The 22,438-nt window shown below is 37.2% G+C and overlaps 1 protein-coding gene across 1 annotated transcript; it reads right to left on the bottom strand.

The window, feature by feature from the left end:
- Positions 1 to 9,994: 9,994 nt before the first annotated feature.
- LOC106883836 (nuclear nucleic acid-binding protein C1D) lies at positions 9,995 to 21,307 on the bottom strand. The gene is made up of 5 exons (XM_089360228.1): positions 21,094 to 21,307; positions 18,045 to 18,111; positions 15,471 to 15,526; positions 12,378 to 12,525; positions 9,995 to 10,210 (listed from the first exon to the last, which is right to left on the bottom strand). The coding sequence occupies exons 1-5, from the start codon at positions 21,223 to 21,225 to the stop codon at positions 10,113 to 10,115; spliced, it is 501 nt and encodes a 166-aa protein (XP_089216354.1). The 5' UTR covers positions 21,226 to 21,307; the 3' UTR covers positions 9,995 to 10,112.
- Between the last annotated feature and the right edge of the window lie 1,131 nt (positions 21,308 to 22,438).

The following is a 22,438-nucleotide window of genomic DNA, read 5'->3' as shown; positions in this document are numbered from 1 at the left end:
AAAACTGTTACTCAGAGTTTCACGTTCCTGTTCGTCGGACACTTATTTAGATTCTAAACTGTCCGACGAACGGGAACGTGAAACTCTGAGTAACAGCTTTTGTGATATTTTTGCTGCTTTTTAATAAAGTATATATATATATATATATATATATATATATATATATATATATATATATATATATATTGTCCGTTCATGATAGAGCACACATTTTCTTTTCTCGGAACTTCGAAGTAGGAATGGCAAAAAAATATGAAGAACGCTGGTTTAAGGAGTCGAACAAAACTCATCAGATATTTATAGTCCTTTACTTTCTGTATTTAAATCTCGCCTAGGGAAAATTTACTTCTCATTCTCCCATGGTCGATAAATAAAGTATCGGAAAGGTGATGGAGTCGATACAATTAACTGTTGCCCCAACTTGTAACACCTAATTTCTTGCCATGTGCCTAACTTTGAAACAGCTGTTATTACTATTAATACAGGGTTTAAAAGCGGTGAACAGGCAGAATCGTTAGCATGCTCACGAAAATGCTTCGAGGCATTTTCGTCCGTCGCTACGTTCTGAGTTCAAATTTCGCCGGAGTCGACTTTACCTTTCATCCCTTCGGGGTCGTTAAAATAAGTACCAGTTGAACACTGGGATCGATGTAATCGACTTATACCCCACCCTCGAAATTGCTGGCCTTGTACCAAAATTTGAAATCATACAGAGTGTAAGGCGGCAAACTGATATAATCGTAAACGTGTCCAGTGGCATTTCTTCTGATTCTTTACGTTCTGAGTTCAGAACCCATCTTTCAGCCTTGCAGAGTCAAGAACTTTATTAAGTACCATTCAAGTATCGATGTAATCGACTCTACCCTTTCCCTTGTAATTACTAGACTTGAATTCAAACTTGAAACCTTTATTATTACGGGGTTTGAAATACCCGGAAATATGATTTTGCTTTTCATCCTTTCGAGTCCGATAAAAGCACCCTGTAAAATAAAAAAATTAAAAAATGGAGTCGATTGTTATAGCGCATGCGCACAACACACACACACATTCTGGCGGTAAACTTAAAGAATTTTCAGAGTGATATTTAGAAATGATCCTTTATTTTCTGTGTTGAAATTCCACCGAGGTCAAAATTGCCGTTCGTCCTTCGATGATCGATGATATATATAGGACCAGTCAAGTCCTGGAATTGATTTAATCGTCTAACTAGCACACACACACACACACCACCACCACCACCACCACCACCACACCACACAACGAAATTGAAAATAACTGCAAGCCGGATGTCGTTGCACTGTCACCCCATCTTCTATTCGATCCCAGAATCTGTCTGGTACATCGTTTATTGACTGTCAAATGGAAAGGCAAACATTTGATAGTCTACCAGGGTCAAACCAAAATATCAGACCCACCATGTCTTTTCTTCATTTTCCCCACTTCACTTTTTAAGCCCTTGCTACAGCTTTCCCTTCAAATTCGTTAATATATTAAAAGCTCTCTTTTCAAAATAAAATGAAACCCGGGGGAAACCCCCCGTGTAGATGCATTAAGTAATACATACCTTCAACACAAGGTAGAAACCTGTAGCTGGTCGCCTGGTTCGGGTGCAAATCAGTTGATCGAACTTTCAGGGGTTCATATGCAATGATCAACGCTGCGCAGCGCTGGTATCCAAAACCGATTTAAACACTATAAACAGCGGGGGGAACACTGTAAAGTAACGCATGTCTCATTAGCTCGCAGCGCAGCAGTGTTTGACTTACCCGATGAGGATATATATATATATATATATATATATATATATATATATATATATATATATATATATATATATATATATATATATATAAATATATATATATATAAATATATATATATATATATATATATATATATATATAAATATATATATATATATATATATATATATATATACATATATATATATACATATATATATATATATATATATATATATATATATATATATATATATATATATATATATATATATATATATATATATATATATATATATATACATATATATATATATATATATATATATATATACATATATATATATATATATATATATATATATATATATATATATATAAATATATATATATATAAATATATATATATATAAATATATATATATATATATATATATATATATATATATATATATATATATATATATATATATATATATATATATATATATTTATATATATATATATATATATATATATATATATATTTATATTTATATATATACATATATATAAACATGTGTGTATATCTATATACATATTATGTAAGTATGCTATGTATGTATATATATAAATATATATATATATATATATATATATATATATATATATATATATATATATATATATATATATATATATATATGTATGTATGTATATAAATATGTGTGTGCGTGTGTATGTATATATATATATATATATATATATACATATATATATATATATATATATATATATATATATATATGTATATATATATATATATATATATATATATATATATATATATAACTTGGGAGAGAGATGAACCCCGTCGGATTATATTATACAATAGTTATGTTGTATATTATATTATAATATATTGTTATGTAATATTATTATATATTATTATATATTGTATAGTTTAATATAATATATCATACAGTGTATATTGCCTTATATTATACAATACATAGTAACAGGCAAAGTCTTCAGTGGTCAGTCAGTCACCCTCTCCTCTCAGTAATAGAGTGGATTATCGGGTTGGCAAAGATAAACTAACTCCTTTACAAAGCAATAACTAACTTGTTTAAAAACTTATTCGATGCTAAATTATTTCATTGTCAACTTTGTGTGAATTCTTTTGTTCTTGTTTTTTTTTTTCTTCTTTTTTTTTAATATTATCTGAAGTAAAAATTGAATAAAGAATTTATTTTAACAAATACATTTCGAAATAACGTCATTTTTCTTTGTTGCTAAGGCAACGAGCTGCCAGAACCGTTAGCACGTGGGTCGTAATGCTTAGCGGTATTTTGTCTGTCTTTATGTTCTGAGTTCAAATTCCGCTGAGGTCGACATTGCCTTTCATCCTTTCGGGGTCGATAAATTAAGTACCAGTTGCGTACTGAGGTCGATCTAATCGACTGGCCCCCTCCCCCAAAATTTCGGGCCTTGTGCCTAGAGTAGAAAGGATTATTTTATTTGTTGCTATTGTCGCATCGAGTCATACATAGCTATTCTATTTATCCATCCATCTTCACTGCCCACCATTCCTGGGGGAGTGGGTTGGAGTCCTCAAGCATCTCCTTTATAGGGTCCTACCTGAAGCAGTTGTCATAACATTTTCCTGCTGTCTTTCGAAGCCGTGACCAAGCTATGTCCATGTATATTATTCAACCATCTCGTTATTGATGTTTACTCCTTCGTTTCCTGCCAGTTTGACTCGGCTAGAAAAAATTGCCATGCGATTCTTTCCTACGATAGAATAATCAAATGTCCGTAGTACCAGAGCCGTGACAACCTCAATGTGGAGAAGTAACGGCTCGACCTGGAAAGACTGCCTGATCTCCAAGATATGCACCCTGTCAAATAACGTTACTCCAGAGATCTTTCGGAGAAACCCCGTTTCAGCCACTTGGGTTCGCAATCGTACTCTTTTTATCATTACCCCCAACTTCCATGACCATAGTACTTGTGGAACTAACAGTCACGTGCAACCACACAAAAAGCGACGAACTGGTGTGCCATTCAGATGTAAGCCATGCACTTCAGTCACCTTGAACATCTCCGAAACAGAAATAAGCTCCGGTATTATGGATCCCGTAGATTAGTGTTAGACTTATTTGATCTGCAGACAGTTGAGTGAGACTCGGCATTCATAAAAGTCACAATCAACCAACTGGTAAGCACTGCCGACGGAAATAATAGCTAATTTAAACATACTAGCCACGAGAAACACACAAACGAGCGTATGCATAATATTCTAGTCTCTGATAGAAGCTTAATCGTAATAAAATAAGTGTTATGAGTAATTTCTCTCTCGAAGTAATGTAGCCGAGGCGGAGAATTGACTGAAAAGCTTCAGTTTCAGACAAAATTCTTATCGAATTTATTCTGTCGTTTTGCATTCTAAGTCTAGATCCCATGGCGGTTAACTTTACTTTTCATTTTTTTCGAGTTCGATAAATAAAATATCCACTTTAAGATGATGGAGTAGCTGAATCGTTCGAGCCCCCAGATAGAATACCATGCGATATTTGTCTCGGCTCTTTCTCTTCTGAGTTCAAATACTGCCGTTGACAACTAGCCCCTATGGAAGGGATTGGATCTTCACAGCATGTATATACCCTACGCGTGGATAGCATGAAAGCAAGCCACGGTAGTCATCCTGCAGAAAGCAAAAGGATACTTTTTTACTATAATCTTTTCTACTCTAAGCACAAGGCCCGAAATTTTGGGGGAGGGGGCCAGTCGATGAGATCGACCTCAGTACGCAACTGGTACTTGATTTATTAACCCCGAAAGAATGAAAGACAAAGAAAAAAAATAACCCGAGAAGTCGTTATATATAGAATTTAAGGTCCAAGGGAGATAACTCTTACCAGACCTTTCTTCCATTCATTAAATCTTCAAATTTCTGGTAATCCTAAACTGTCCTTTTATCATTATTTTTTAATCTCAACTAGACAGAAGAGCTTACTACTCTTATGTGTCGGAAGTCAAGATAATTCAGTACTTTTTTTTTTTAATAATATTATTTGGATGGGTAAGTTGCTGGAGTATTAGACAACCAGCTGAAAAGATGATTTTCAACCCAGCACTAGCTGGTACATGGAAACTGAAAGAATCCCTAGCATGGGTTGGACGATTTGACTGAGGATTGGTGAAAGCAGATGGCTACACCAGGCTCCAATCTGATTTGGCAGAGTTTCTACAGCTGGATGCCCTTCCTAACGCCAACCACTCAGAGAGTGTAGTGGGTGCTTTTACGTGTCACCCGCACGAAGGCCAGTCAGGCGGTACTGGCAACAGCCACGCTCAAAATGGTGCATTTCATGTGCCACCCGCACAAGAGCCAGCCCAGGGGCACTGGCAACGATCTCGCTCGAAAAATTTCATGTGTCACCCTCACAAGAGCCATGTGTGTGTGTGTTATTGTGCTGGTATTCGTCCCCTCCACTGATGTTTGACAAATGGAGTTAGCATGTTTATGTTCTGGTAACTTAGCAGTTCAGTGAAAGAAAACAGTAGAATAAGACAAAAATTTCTTCAAAGTGGTGCCCCAACATGGCCGCAGTCTAATCAGTAAGTAAATGAAATGAACGCACACATTTAAAAAAATATAATAATCACATACGTTTTTGTAATTAATTGGTCTGCTGTGATGTCTATCTTTCACAGCAGAGTGAAAAATTGTTTACAATACTTGATAAAAGAAATAGTTCTTTTGCATTGATTATCTTTGGAAATGAACTTTTGTGAGTTTTAAACTAAAATACAAATAGAAATTATTTCATTTAGCTTCCCAACCACATGGTTCTGTGTTCAAACCCACTGCATGTCACCTAGGGTAAGTGTCTTCTGCTACAGACCCTAGCAGACCAAAGTTTTCAGTGGTAGACAGAAACTGAAAGAAGCCCATCGTGTGTGTGAGAAAGAGAGAGAAAAAGGATGCTTGCGTCACCTTGTTTTGACATCATGTTATAGTTGTAAATGAGTTGTTGTTGTTGGCACTCCGTCGCTTACGACGTCGAAGGCTCCAGTTGATCCGATCAACGGAACAGCCTGGTCGTGAAATTAACGTGCAAGTGGCACGTGTACCCTTAATGTAGTTCTCGGGGATATTCTGCGTGACAAGGTTGACCCTTTGAATTACAGGCACAACAGAAACAGGAAGAAAGAGTGAGAGAAAGTTCTGGTGGAAGAGTACAGCAGGGTTCGTCACCATCCCCTGCCGGAGCCTCGTAGAGCTTTAGGTGTTTTCGCTCAATAAACACTCACAACGGTTGGTCTGGGAATCGAAACCGCGAGTCCGCTACCCTAACCACTGGGCCATTGCGCCTCCACGTGTGTAAATGAGTGTCACTGTCGTATAAGCAGTGTCAATCATTCTCTGTAAGAACATGTCAGAGCATAGGATAATATTACTTAACTTGGAAGCAAGCCTCAATAGTCATCTCAACCTCGTCTTCATGTCATAAAATGAAAGATATGTAAGGGAGATAATTCTTACCTGACATTTAATTCAAAAGTCTCAAAATAAAAACCATTTTACTTCTGCTATTGATTATTTTATTTGTTTCAGTCATGCTGACGCACCGCTTTTAGTCGACCAAATCGACTTGTTCTTTGTAAGCCTAGTACTTATTCCATCGGTCTCTTTTGCCGAACCGCTAACCGAAGGGGACGTAAACATACCAGCATTGGTTGTCAAGCGATGTTGGGGGAGACAGATATACAAACACACACAGAAGAATGTTCTCTATGTGACTTGTGTGTTTTCTCGTCTACGTTTTGTTTGCAATGTCCTGTACCCAGATATGCACTTATACATACAGGTGGATGTTGGTATGCACATACCTGTACGTATATATACATATACTCATTTACTATTTGTTTATATATATATATATATATATATATATATATATATATATATATAATCATAAATATATAGGGATTGACAGTAACCTGCTTCTCCAACATACTGAGAATTCAGAAATAGCAGTCAAAGAACTACTGATTTCAAAACTACAAATTATTACTCCAGATTGATAGTGATATTTTTGATACACACAGAACAAAAAATAGTAGAGAAGAGTAAAAAACACTTGCCTTTAGTTAATTTAGTACAATTGTTTCACAGTTAAGAGTAAAATACTCTATTCTGATCTTCAGCTAAATATTCTAATAAATTTGTTAATGTCTAAATAACTCACGTTAATTTTGACCATGTGAACATCAATACCACGTGAGGAAGACGTTAAGAAATTTATCGGCCAGTAAGTTCAAAATCCCTCGCCCTAATGAATTTCAATTCAGTGTGTATCAGAAATAGTCCCGCACAGGAAAGAGACTCGTACGAATTCCTGTGGTTAAACTATCCACCTTAGAGTTATTATTAAAATATAGATATGCAGGGCAGGGAATCGTCAATTAGTAATAAAATTAATAATCAACAATTTTGCCGGGTAGCTCAGTATGAAAAAACCTTCTTCGGTAAAAAACATTTATAATCATAAATATATAGGGATTGACAGTAACCTGCTTCTCCAACATACTGAGAATTCAGAAATAGCAGTCAAAGAACTACTGATTTCAAAACTACAAATTATTACTCCAGATTGATAGTGATATTTTTGATACACACAGAACAAAAAACAGTAGAGAAGAGTAAAAAACACTTGCCTTTAGTTAATTTAGTACAATTGTTTCACAGTTAAGAGTAAAATACTCTATTCTGATCTTCAGCTAAATATTCTAATAAATTTGTTAATGTCTAAATAACTCACGTTAATTTTGACCATGTGAACATCAATACCACGTGAGGAAGACGTTAAGAAATTTATCGGCCAGTAAGTTCAAAATCCCTCGCCCTAATGAATTTCAATTCAGTGTGTATCAGAAATAGTCCCGCACAGGAAAGAGACTCGTACGAATTCCTGTGGTTAAACTATCCACCTTAGAGTTATTATTAAAATATAGATATGCAGGGCAGGGAATCGTCAATTAGTAATAAAATTAATAATCAACAATTTTGCCGGGTAGCTCAGTATGAAAAAACCTTCTTCGGTAAAAAACATTTATAATCATAAATATATAGGGATTGACAGTAACCTGCTTCTCCAACATACTGAGAATTCAGAAATAGCAGTCAAAGAACTACTGATTTCATACTGAGTGACCCGGCAAAATTGTTGATTATTAATTTTATTACTAATTGACGATTCCCTGCCCTGCATATCTATATTTTAATAATAACTCTAAGGTGGATAGTTTAACCACAGGAATTCGTACGAGTCTCTTTCCTGTGCGGGACTATTTCTGATACACACTGAATTGAAATTCATTAGGGCGAGGGATTTTGAACTTACTGGCCGATAAATTTCTTAACGTCTTCCTCACGTGGTATTGATGTTCACATGGTCAAAATTAACGTGAGTTATTTAGACATTAACAAATTTATTAGAATATTTAGCTGAAGATCAGAATAGAGTATTTTACTCTTAACTGTGAAACAATTGTACTAAATTAACTAAAGGCAAGTGTTTTTTACTCTTCTCTACTGTTTTTTGTTCTGTGTGTATCAAAAATATCGCTATCAATCTGGAGTAATAATTTGTAGTTTTGAAATCAGTAGTTCTTTGACTGCTATTTCTGAATTCTCAGTATGTTGGAGAAGCAGGTTACTGTCAATCCCTATATATTTATGATTATAAATGTTTTTTACCGAAGAAGGTTTTTTCATACTGAGCTACCCGGCAAAATTGTTGATTATTAATTTTATTACTAATTGACGATTCCCTGCCCTGCATATCTATATTTTAATAATAACTCTAAGGTGGATAGTTTAACCACAGGAATTCGTACGAGTCTCTTTCCTGTGCGGGACTATTTCTGATACACACTGAATTGAAATTCATTAGGGCGAGGGATTTTGAACTTACTGGCCGATAAATTTCTTAACGTCTTCCTCACGTGGTATTGATGTTCACATGGTCAAAATTAACGTGAGTTATTTAGACATTAACAAATTTATTAGAATATTTAGCTGAAGATCAGAATAGAGTATTTTACTCTTAACTGTGAAACAATTGTACTAAATTAACTAAAGGCAAGTGTTTTTTACTCTTCTCTACTGTTTTTTGTTCTGTGTGTATCAAAAATATCGCTATCAATCTGGAGTAATAATTTGTAGTTTTGAAATCAGTAGTTCTTTGACTGCTATTTCTGAATTCTCAGTATGTTGGAGAAGCAGGTTACTGTCAATCCCTATATATTTATGATTATAAATGTATTTTACCGAAGAAGGTTTTTTCATACTGAGCTACCCGGCAAAATTGTTGATTATTAATTTTATTACTAATTGACGATTCCCTGCCCTGCATATCTATATATATATATATATATATATATATGACGGTTTCTTTCAGTTTCCGTTCACCAAATCCACTTTCAAGGCTTTGGTTGGCCCGAGCTTACAGTAGTAGACACTTGCCCAAGATGCCATGCAGTGGGACTGAACTCGGAACCATGTGGTTGGTAAGCAAGCTACTTACTACAGAGCCACTAATGTGGAAAATATTTAGTAAAACTTATAAATTTGCAACAGTTATTTGTATTTTCTTAACTCTAGATCAGCCCTGATTGGAAAGAATTATTATCAAAGATGTTCAAGCCATCCCAAATGGCTACATTGTTGGAAGGTCTTCAAACATAGATCAGCTAAAACAGGGCTGACCTATGATAAACAAGAGCAACATTCACCCTCACCTTTAACATCCCAACCAACACCAACACTGAAGACCCAACATAAACGTTCACCTAGCTAGAAAGAGCAACTAAATTCCCATCTAATCACATGTACTGTCTTAAATAATGAAAGACACATTGGATAATAGTCTTAGATATATCATCACCATCATCGTCATCTTCATCATTGTTTTACATCTCTTCCATTCAGGCTTCATTTGGATGGATTGAAACAGCATTTTATGGTCAGTTGCCCTTCCTATCAATCAAGCCTTTTAAATGCCCCATACAACACAGATTGATGCAGTATACCTATTCTTAAAACCAGGATGTAATCTATATCTGAATGAAGAGACAAGATGGCCATGAATGGCCAGGATGTCTTTAATCATTATATGTATGTTAGATCAGGATTGATCCACTGCTAAACATCAACAAAAACAATTCTCAAGAAACAAAAAAAAGAACTCAATAACAAAGACTTGTGATTTGCGATTTGTTTAATAAAAAATAATATAAAACTATAGACAGAGAGCAACGTTTGGGGGGAGGGTGAAGAAGGAAGTAGAGAAGGAAAAAGAAAGGATATGAAGAACCTTCTCACTTTGGGTGTTTTCCTTTTTTTGGTTTCTTTTTGTTCAGTTTTTTCTTCTTCTTTGGAGGTGGGGCTTCAACCGGTCTGTCTTGATCAGCTTCAGCTAGAAAATGGGGGGTGGGGCAGGGAAAGAAAATTGAACAATTTTTTAAAATGCTTCTGAAAAGATATTAAAAGGTATTAGCAGTGAGCTAGGTCCACAGTAAACAAATTATTTAAACTGAGATAGACATGTAGCTCAGCTACTAGCAAAATTCAGGTACACAATTGAATGACTACAGGAACATTGGGGACACATCAAACCATCTACAAACACTTAAGTAGACACTACTCCAACTATGGTGAATAAAGTACACACAGACCCAAGTAGAGTGACTGCAGTTCACACCAACTCAACTACAGCAATTAAGGTACACATTAGCCCACCTAAGGAGGGCTGGAGTACACAAAAACCCCAATAACATGAGGAACGCTATAATATAACTACAGTGACCAAGATACATAAACCCATCTAAGGACAGGCAAACAATAACCCAGCAATACCATTTATTGCTCAATACAGTATATCATATCCCGACTACTGTCCCTTATTACCTCCTCTTCCTCTTCCTCCCTGACCCACTCCTATTTCCTTCACCTCTCTTTCCCCAAGTTGATATTCAATGCATCCACCTTAATCCCCATCTCTAATCATGTCACACGCTTTTCACACTCCAGCGCACTTACCTACCCATTGACCTTTTCTTTCTTTCCATTCCTATTCTCTCAAAATACACCTCTCTCTCTCTCTCTCTTTCCAGCTGGGGAAACCATGTGTTCACCTCGCCAGCAAAACACCCCTATCATTCTATCACCTCCTTCAGCACTATATCCCACTCAGCCAAAGGCGTTTGTCATATGAGTATCTGGTGACCTCACTGGTGCTGGTGCCATAAAAAAAAAGCACCCAGTACACTCTGTAAAATGGTTGGCATTTGGAAGGGCATCCAGCTGTAGAAACCATGCTAAAGCAGACATTGGAGCTCAGCTTGCTTGTCAGTTCCTGCTGAACTGTCCAACCCATACCCACATGGAAAAAAGGGACATTGAATGTAACGATAAACAAGGACACATACTAACTCCTGGACATGAACTAGGGTACACAATAACCCAGTTACAGTGACAGAGGTACATATTAGCCCATCCAAGAACTGGGGTACACAAAAACCCAAGTACATGAACTGAGATACACCATCTAACTACAATGACTGGAGTACAAATTAACCCAGTACAATAACTGGGGTATACATTACTCTAACTGATTTAACTGGGATACATAACTATTCAACATGAACTGGGATACACTAACTCTACTACATATTCACCTATCTGACATAGATCGTCCCCCACCATTACTTGACGACTGTTATTGGTTTGTTTGCATCCCCTCGTTCAGCAACACAGGTCAATAAAATAAGTACCAGACTTTAAAAAAATAAAGTACTGGGGTCAATCTTTTTGCCTAAACCCTTGAAATTAGTGCCCCAACATGGCTGCAGTCCAATCACTAAAACAAGTAAAAGACAAAAGATAGAATAATCTAAAGCAATTTAGTAAAATAAACTTTTTTTTAATAATTGAATGGCTCCCATGCCAGTGGCACGTAAAAAGCACCCACCAATTGTGGCCGATGCCAGTACCCCGTGACTGGCTCTTGTGCTGGTGGCACGTAAAATGCACCATCCGAATGTGATCGATGCCAGACCCACCTGACTGACTCCTGTGCCAGTGGCACATAAAAAAGCACCCACTACACTCTTGGAGTGGTTGGCATTAGGAAGGGCATCCAGCTGTAGAAACATTGCCAGATCAGATTGGAGCCTGGTGCAGCCACTGGCTCTCCAGGCCTCAGTCAAACCATCCAACCCATGCCAGCATGGAAAATGGAGGTTAAACGATGATGATGATGATGATGATGAAATTAGTAAAGATTTCTTGCATGAAATTATAATGGCGGAGTTTAATTTCATCAGGAAGACTTCAAAATGAGAAAAATCTTGTATCTAAGAGTGTTACCAGATGGGTTGGTATCAAAAGGGTTAAAGCAGCTTAGTGTTAATACTGGGTTCAAATTTTGGCATGAGGCCAGCAATTTGGAAGGGGGGGGGGGGGGGGGTAAATTGATTACATTGACCACAGTGCTTAACTGGTACTTATCTTATCAACCTCAAAAGAATGAAAGGTAAAGTTGCGCTTAGTGGAATCTGATACAGGAGTTGAGATTTTGTTACCTTTACTTGACCCAGGCTGTGATTTCTTGTGTGCCGACTGCCAAAGGGCATTCCTAACGAACCTCTTAGCTGCATCTGAATTGACTCTGGGCGCTTTAGCTTTGTCTTCAATTTCTTTCACACGATTCATATAAGTCCGGACGCGGTCCTGGATGAAATGAAACATTAAGAGAATATATCAATGAATAATGATGTATATTAATAATTTATATATACACTCTCTGAGTGGTTGGCATTAGGAAGGGCATCAAGTTGTAGAAACTCTGCCAAATCAGATTGGAGCCTGGTGTAGCCATCTGGTTCACCGGTCCTCAGTCAAATCGTCCAACCCATGCTAGCATGGAAAGCGGACGTTAAACTATGATGATGATGATGATGATTTTGAGAGTATTTCTGGCACCCTGTCACTACCATCTTTATCTCCCTTCCAGCTACTCTTGCTCACCCTCACATAATTCAAGGTAGCCATGTATCACCTTTATAGCAAAACATTTGTGCTTGTCCCTCTATCATACTTTAGCCTCTTAACAGCTGGCATTAAGCCACCTGCCCCTCTCTCAGACACACTCTCACTCAGTCAAGAGGGCTTTTTCCTTTTCCTTTCTTTGTTTTGTCTTGCAAGTTACTTGGTGACCTCACTAGTGCCGGTGCCACAAGAAAAAGCACTCAGCACAGGTTGTAAAGCAGTTGGTGTTAGGAAGGGCATTGAGCCATAGAAACCATGCCAAAGCTGACATCAGGACCTGACACAACTCCATTGGATCCAGTCAACCCATCCCACCGATGTCAACATGGAAAATAGATATTAAATCATCATGGATGATAAAAATGTATATTAATGATGACGATAATAACAATAATAATAACAACAATAATAATAATAATGTAATATTAATATCATACAGACAAGATAACAGATGGCAGCTTGATTAGTATTTTAGTTTATTGGCAACAGGTAAGGTTGACTTCAGTGAGCTTTGGACTCAGAACAAAAACCATGAAACACTTTGGCCAATGCTCCAAATGACTCTACCAATCAATCACTACAATTAGTAATAATTATAATAATAGTCCTTTCTATTATAGGTACAAGGCCTGAAATTTGTGGGGGAGGGGACTAGTCGATTGCATCAACCCCAGTGTTTCACTGGTACTTAATTTATCAATTCTGAAAGAATGAAAGGCAAAGTTGAACTCAGAATGCAGTGGCATTTCACCCAGTGTGCTAACAACTCTGTCACCTTGCTGCCATCATCATCATCATAATAACAATAATAATAATAATAATAATAATAATAATGATGTCTTGGTATAAAAGACAGGCTACAGCAAATATTCTGCTCAATATCACAGATTTGCTTCTCACTCGTTTGACCATATCCAGTTGAGCATGTCCCTTAGTGGCCAATGATACATGCATCTCTGATCATAAGCAGAAGTAGTGGGGGAGCCTCATAGCCATGTGTTGAGAGGAATTCTTTGGAGTTTGAATAATTCACCTCTGGAAACATGAGTGTTTTGTTCATCATCCTTAAAACAAACCTTATTCAGGGACTTCTGGAGTGGGATTGGTTACTTGACCTGAAGAAAATTCTAACTGGGCTCAACCTGCAAGGTTATGCACTGTTAATCTTGATATGAGATCACCATGTCACACACATATGGTTGTGATGCATGTGCCTGGTGTACCCTTATCAGACAAGTAGTCATGATGGGTATATTAGGCTTCATATATTTTACCCATGTCATTTTGATGGCATGCACTGTTCTTTCACTCAATATTTCTTTCTACTATAGGTACAAGACCTGAAATTTGGGAGAAGGGTTTAGTTGATTAAAGTGATCCCTGTACTTGACTTATTTTATTTTATTGATACCCAGAAGGGTAAAAGACAAAGCCGACCTCAGAAGTATCTGAACTTAGGGTGCTGGAACGAATACTGAAAAACATTTTCCTGAAGCTCTGATGACTCGGCCAACTCACTGCCCTATAGCTATTCTTGATTTAGGCACAGCTGGTGGAAAGGCCATTTTTTTTATGTGGTTTATCATCATCATCATCATTATCATCGTTTAACGTCCGCTTTCCATGCTAGCATGGGTTGGATGATTTGACTGAGGACTGGTGAAACCAGATGGCTACACCAGGCTCCAATCTGATTTGGCAGAGTTTCTACAGCTGAATGCCCTTCCTAATGCCAACCACTCCGAGAGTGCAGTGGGTGCTTTTACGTGCCACCGGCACGAAGGCCAGTCAGGCGATACTGGCAACGGCCACGCTCGAAATGGTGTCTTTTACGTGCCACCTGCACGGGAGCCAGTCCAGCGGTACTGGCAACGATTTCGCTTGAATGTCCTTAGTAGCTGCCCTACTTTAGGTGTAAGCAGCATCTCTAGAATGTAGCACACTTGTGTCTTGGATGTAGTGAGTAACCATAAAGAGTTGAAACAGGTTCTGGCGATGGTACAAAGACCAAGCTAAAGGGTTCAAAAACATCAGGCGATTCTTTATCTCTGATAAATCATAAGAAGAAAGACACTGAACATAAAGCACCAATTATGTTGTGCAAATTTTGCGTAAAGCAAATTAATAAAGTATAATTTTAGAGCTCCACCATTCAATGACAAACATGAAATAATAAAGAGGACAAACATTAATCAAGTTATTAATCTAGGCATAGGGGCAGCTGTATGGTTAAGAAATTTGTTTCATAACCATGTAGTTTTGGGTTCAGCCCTACCGCCTAGCAATTTAAATGAGTGCCTTCTTCTCTAGCCCCATGGTCAATCAATGTCTTGTGAGTGAAGTTTTTGAAGAGGGAAACTGTGAGGAAGCCCAGTGTGTGTATGTCTCTCACCACTTGTGAGTGAGTATTGGTTTGCTGATGTCCTTGTAACTTACCAGTTCAGTAAAACGAGAGTGATACAATAAGTACCTGACTTAGAAATATGTTCTGGGGTTGATCTAATTGACAAAACCCTTAAGGGCAGAGGCACAGCATGGCTACAGTCCAGTGACTGATACAAGTAAAAGAAAAAATAGAAAAGACTTTGCATTGACAAGTAATTTAAAAGAAAAAACAAATTATTTACCAATTCTGTTTTCACACCTTTTCCTAAAGGCTCCAAACCACATGTATTCAAATATGCTGGAAAAGAAATAAATAATTGTTAGGTACAGTAATCACTGTCATTATTAATATTATCATCATCACCATCATCAACAACAACCCTATGATTCAAGAAAGAAACTGTTCAGTTTGAAGTCTGTATATTTGAATTTAAAACTCCCATTATAAAATTATGTGAAAACGTCTTTGTACATTCTAAATACCAAATTAATAAAGAAAACTTTTATTATTTTACAAAATCTCACCAAAATTTTGATTATTTCTGAAATCAGCTGAAAGATATGGACAGTACGTATATACCAGCTTTAAAACAAGTGCATCACAGCTCTCTATAGCATAGGAAGTAACTAAAAGGGTTGTTGAAAAGAAGGACATCTAGCCATAAAACACAGCTTCTAAAGACACATCCAACTCATGCTAGCATGGAAATGCAGACATAAAAGAATGATGGTGCCAGTGCCACCAGACTAGCACCCATGCCAGTAGCACGTAATAAGCACCATTTTGAGCATGGCTGATGCCAGTGTCACCTGACTGGCTCCCATGCCAGTGGCACATAAAAGCACCCACTACACTCAGAGTGGTTGGTGTTGGGAAGGGCACCCAGCTGTAGAAACCTTGCCAGATCAGATTAGAGCCTGGTGCAGCTTCCCAGCCTGTCAGTTCTCAGTCAAACCGTCCAACCCATGCCAGCATGGAAAGCAGATGTTAAATGACAACGATAATGATGATGATGATGATGGTGATCATCGTCATAGTCGTGAGGCAGGGTTAAAAACAAATTTTTCTCTGCTAGCATGGATAGGATGGAAGTGCAGAGAAAAAAAAAACAAAGTACAACTACATAGGCCTTGAAGCAGTATCATCTATATCTGAGACCCAATGTTAGTAAAAACAGCTTTGCTCAAAATGTCAAACCATATCTTTCTTCAGGGCTTTATAGACATATTCTGAAAATTTCATTAACTTTTGGTTTTGACAACATAGAATATTCACTAGTTTCCTCAAATATCAGCTCTTTCTTCAATGTTCCCAGACTTGACTTTATTTCTTCCCAATATTTTCTCAGTATCATGTAAAAAGCACCCAGCACATTCTTGAGTGGTTGGCATTAGGAAAGGAATTCAACCATTGAAGCCATGCCAAAATAGACAAGTGGAGTCTGGGCAGCTCCATGCCAAATCGTCCAACCCATACCAGCATGGAAAGCAGACATTAAACAATGATGATACTATATCTACAAGTGACATTTCGACTATCAAGTCATGATAGTTTTATCACTTATTTTACATTACATATCCATGAAGTAACAGATGTCATACTCACACACACACACAGAGAAAAACTAATGTCTTTCATCATATCCAGTTGGCTTCACAATTCATGAGCTCATTTTATTGCACCCACAGGCTGGTATACTTGTATGTACAAAATATAGCACGTAAAAAACACCTTTTTGAGCGTGGTCGTTGCCAGTACCGTGTGACTGGCCCTTGTGCCGGTGGCACGTAAAAGCACCCACTACACTCTCGGAGTGGTTGGCGTTAGGAAGGGCATCCAGCTGTAGAAACTCTGCCAGATCAGATTGGAGCCTGGTGCAGCCTTCTGGCTTGCCAGTCCTCAGTCAAATTGTCCAACCCATGCTAGCATGGAAAGCAGACGTTAAATGATGATGATGATGATGATACAATATTTGTATTCCTATTTGTGACAATAGGTCACATTTCCACTACAACTTAAAACAGTTAGATTCAAACATAAAATCGTCCAGTAATTGCCATTTGAATGGAAATTTTGTTTTCACTATAAAACACATATTACTAGGTTTGTACCACCCCCTTGAGACCCAACTACACTAGCTGAAAAATATAGAATGCCTGATAGGTAATATAAACATCCTAAATTCAGTGGCGACATTAACGAAAATGTTATGCGATAACTTAATGTCTTAAACTTATTTTTATTAATGTGTCTCAAATTATACATAGATATATGCAAGATTTACACAGATATGAGAGTTACAACTTGTGATCTGCTTGCAGACCTTTTTCGTTGGAAATTTTTGCCTGCCGCCCTAAAAAGTTTCCCCCACCCCTGCTCTACATCAATGATTTCACATACTGACACAATGTAACACATTAGAGATGTAGACAGTCATACGTGAGTGAGCGTCTAAGGATTTTCAAGTGAGATCCTTGCCAGTGCCCCTGGACTGGCTCTTGTGCGGGTGGCACATAAAATACACCATTTCGAGTGTGGCAGTTGCCAGTACCGCCTGACTGGCCTTCATGCTGGTGCCACATAAAAGCACCCACTACACTCTCAGAGTGGTTGGCGTTAGGAAGGGCATCCAGCTGTAGAAACTCTGCCAAATCAGATTGGAGCTTGGTGTAGCCATCTGGTTTCACCAGTCCTCAGTCAAATCATCCAACCCATGCTAGCATGGAAAGCTGACATTAAACGATGATGATGATTATGCAAATAGTAAAAAAAGAAATTCGAGTATAACAGATATAACAAGTAAAAGAAACTTTACCCCAAAATAAAGAATTCATGGCGTAAACAGCAACTAAATTCAGCTTAGCTTGTTCCAAAGGAGTGAACTGAAAAACACAAAGAGGTGAATGAAGTCCTTAGCATATTTTCCAGTAAATAATATTAAATCTTCTTATCATCAAAATCTGGAGGTAAAAGAACTGAAGTATGCACCACTACCACTACCTGCTTACATACAAAATCCGAATTAGCTAAATTGTAGCTTATTTAGATCTTGCTGTAAGCTATTATGCAGTATGATCACTGCTGACCATAAGAACAACATATTCTCTTCAGTGGTACCAACTTACAAGAGGAACTGGGCCAACAAGAATTAAGTGTCCTAGCCAGAGAATTAAATGTCCTTTGCAGTGAGGAATAACATTAGCTCAATGTTTAATAACATTTTAATCATCTTGGCTAGTGTGGGTGACAACTCCAAATATGTTTCTTATTTCTTTATTGCCTACAAGGGGCTAAACATAGAGGGGACAAACAAAGACAGACAAAGGGATTAAGTTGATTACATTGACCTCAGTGCATAACTGTTGCTTAATTTATCAACCCCGAAAGGATGAAAGGCAAAGTCAACCTAGGCAGAATTTGAACTCAGAACGTAACGGCAGACGAAATTCCGCTAAGCATTTCACCCGGCATGCTAACGATTCTGCCAGCTCACCGCCTATATGTTTCTGCCTCATTAGAACTCCTCAGCAAAGCATAGACTTCACTGGAGTCAACAAAGAAATCATGAGAGAATCACTATTAGATGTATGACACTGTACATGAATGGAAGTGAAAAATTAGTATATTTTTTTTTAATAAATCAGAAATGAATTACTCAGCAATATCATTCATACTTCCGATATTGTCTCCTCCTCTACATCCCATCCAAGTCAACCTTGTCTGAGTTAACAAAAAAATAATCCTGCCAAAGTTAATTTTGCCACCATTACCATCGTCAGCTTCCTGGCACGTGAAAAGACATTCGAGCGAGATCGTTGCCAGTACCGCTGGACTGGTTCCTGTGCAGGTGGCACGTAAAATACACCATTTCGAGCGTGGCTGTTGCCAGTACTGCCTGACTGGCCTTCGTGCCGGTGGCATGTAAAAGCACCCACTACACTCTCAGAGTGGTTGGCGTTAGGAAGGGCATCCAGCTGTAGAAACTCTGCCAGATCAGATTGGAGCCTGGTGCAGCCATCTGGTCCACCAGTCCTCAGTCAAATCATCCAACCCATGCTAGCATGGAAAACGGACGTTAAACGATGATGATGATGATGTCTTTCATCCCTCTGGAGTGAAACAATAATAAAACATTAATCAAGTACTGTGGTCATTTTGATGAACTAGCCCAGTCCCATGAAAACTTTCAGCCCTGTGTCTAAATCAAAAACAATTATTATTATTGCAACTAAGGCAGTGAGCTGGCAGAATCATCAGCATACTGCACAAAATGCTTTGTGGCATTTTATTCATCTTTATGTTTTGGGTTCAAATTCAGCCGAGGCCAACTTTGCCTTTCATCCTTTCAGGGTTGATAAAATAAGTACCAGTTATGTACTAGGGTCAATGTAATCAACTTACCCCTCCCACTAAACTTACTGGACTTGAGCCAAAATTTAAAACAATTATTATCATTATTATTCCCTACATAAGGCAGCGAGCTGGCAGAAACGTTAGCATGCCGAGCAAAATGTTAAGCAGTATTTTGTCTGTCTTAACGTTCTGAGTTCAAATTCCGCTGAGGTCGACTTTGCCTTTCATCCTTTCGGGGTCGATAAATTAAGTACCAGTTGCGTACTGGCGTCGATCTAATCGACTGGGCCCCCTCTCCAAAACTTTCGGGCCTTGTGCCTAAAGTAAAAAAAAAAGTTATTATTCCCTGGTTGTTGTTTAGAACCAGGTTAGCTCTGTTCATGCAAATATCTACAATGGAAAATGGTGATAAAAAAGATTATGGAGACAGATATATATCAATTTTGCTAAATATTAGTGTATATGTGTGTGTGTGAAAAGTTCCTGGTTTTAAGGGTGTCACGGAAGGCCCAACCTTAAGAGTCTTTTACAAGGCTTACAAAACCTGAAGGACTACTGCAATAAGTACGTAAATCTGATAGAGGAATACGTTGAATAAAATCATAATTAACTGATCCCTTTGTATTTTCTTTTAACCAAAGTCAGGAACTTTTCAGCACCCCTTCGCGTGTGTGTGTGTGTGCACATATGCTCACTGATGTTTTCATTACTTTAGTATATGCACAGGAAAGACCAATTTATTAAAGATATCTCAATGTTTTGAGGAATTGTGGAGTTTAATTTTGGCGTCTGATTAAAACGAAAGTAAAATTTTGAACATAGAATATTAAAAAAACCAAAACTGAAACAATGAAACGTACACTTGAATCGTTATCGCATATTTTCATTTGAAGATATTTAATACGAATAATTTCCAGTACAGGTAAAATTTACAGAAACGATATATTTTCTTGTTGCGCAACGTACATAATGACACTAAGAACATTTCATTTGCGTTTACGATTTCCATTTTTTTTTTTTTTTTGTTTCCGTCTTCAGATTTTTTATTTAACCGCACCTTAAACATATGGCTCAATCAATTAGGTAGAAGTAAACATTAACCAATTGTTGCTTATATTTTTTCTGTTAATCATTAATAAGTTTGTCATTTTATTTTACCAACCACAGGATCGATTTCTATAGTGAAAAAAAAATAATAATAATCCATTAAATCGACCCCCAGTATTTATTATATCGACTAAAAATGGATGAAAGAAGACAAGATTCAACAACGAATTTTGGCTGCTATATAAGTTCCTGCAACATTTAAGTTGATATTTTTACGTATGATTCCTGTGTTAATTTAAACCAAGCTACGGAATTCTGCAGTTTCTTTCGCCTTGCTCATTTGAATCAACGATAAACTAAATCGCTAAAAATTCTTGAAGCAACGTGACAGGGGTTTATGTTATTCTTACTGATGTTAATTTCAGAAATATATAAAAGAAAAACAAAGACGAGCATATATGTACCTCTGACTGTATTTCTATCTGTGATTTTGAAAGCATAGGGGTAAAAGATTCTTCTAAATTCGTTAAAGAACGATCCAAATCAGCTAATTTTTCTTTCAGATTCTGGGGAATGTCTTTCATGTTGGTCGCCATAGCTGTGTAGGAACGGTGATAAATTGCAGTTGTCCCGCTCTCAACAAACAACGCTAAGGGACGTTACTCCTCATTTTGAGCGCTTTTAGAGTCTCCTATTAAGAATAATTCGTGGTTACTTTAGACTATTCAAAAGTAGAATTAAATGATTCGCTGAAGAAAAGGAGGCGTTATCTAATGGTACAATCAAAAAGGTTATTGTTGAAAATGTTACAGGCGTTTCTTCTTCTTCACAACAAGATAATTTATTCCACTTTTTAACTATTTATACTTACTTATATACCGACACTAGCCAGAAATATTTTTATCACATCCTTATTTATATTTTCTTTTTACTTTAGACACTTGGCTACCAAAATGGAGCTTAAAATTTTATTTTATATACACACATACTTGTGAAACATGTGAAGGAGACAAGAAACAGAAATGTTTCTAAAATATTTTTTCCTGAACAAAAAGCCATAAATTATATGAACCTCATTCAAAAGTTTTAATTTATTCCCTAAAGATTTCTGACATCGGCTTAACGACCTAAATGATGTTATTAAGCAGACCTTTGATTAAAGACGTTCCGGTCATGACCAATCCGTATTTGTGTCTGTCTAGGACTACATTATAGAGTCGTTTTTAAAGATTGTAGGGTTGCGATTTGAAAGAATTTGGCTGTTATTTTTAACAAAGCGATCATATAGAGATTTTCTTGTTGGATTGCTCGGAAGGGCGTAAATGAGTTGAGAAAGTTAATTGAATTGAATTGACCTTCAGTATATGACTGGTACTTATTTCCTAAAGGATAAAAGGCTGAGTTAACTCTGTTGGGGTTCATCATCATCATCATCGTCGTTTAACGTCCGCTTTCCATGCTAGCATGGGTTGGACAATTTGACTGAGGACTGGTGGACCAGATGGCTACACCAGGCTCCAATCTGATCTGACAGAGTTTCTACAGTTGGATGCCCTTCCTAACGCCAACCACGCTGAGAGTGTAGTGGGTGCTTTTATGTGTCACCGACACGAGGGCCAGTCAGACGGGTACTGGCGACGGCCGAAAATAAAGAAAGTATGAATCTAAGTTTCAAAATTTGGCACAAGGCCAGCAAATTTGGAGGGGGGCTAAGTCGATTAAATTGACCAGTACTCAACTGGTACTAATTTTATCGACCCCCAAAAAACATGAAAGGTAAAGTCAACCCTAACAGCATATGAACCCAGA

The sequence above is a fragment of the Octopus bimaculoides genome, chromosome 11 (assembly GCF_046866305.1).
Source record: "Octopus bimaculoides isolate indiv1 chromosome 11, ASM4686630v1, whole genome shotgun sequence".
In the NCBI taxonomy this organism is placed as follows: domain Eukaryota; kingdom Metazoa; phylum Mollusca; class Cephalopoda; order Octopoda; family Octopodidae; genus Octopus; species Octopus bimaculoides.
This window is presented reverse-complemented; position numbering and strand designations above follow the sequence as displayed.

Excerpts from the sequence above, each read along its gene's own strand:
- LOC106883836 (XM_089360228.1), bottom strand. The coding sequence starts at position 21,225 with ATGGCGACCAACATGAAAGACATTCCCCAGAATCTGAAAGAAAAATTA. Across the intron at positions 12,526-15,470 it reads AAGGTGTGAAAACAGAATTG|GACCGCGTCCGGACTTATAT; the intron begins GTAAATAATTTG and ends CATTTCATCCAG. Across the intron at positions 10,211-12,377 it reads ACAGCCTGGGTCAAGTAAAG|CTGAAGCTGATCAAGACAGA; the intron begins GTAACAAAATCT and ends CCCATTTTCTAG.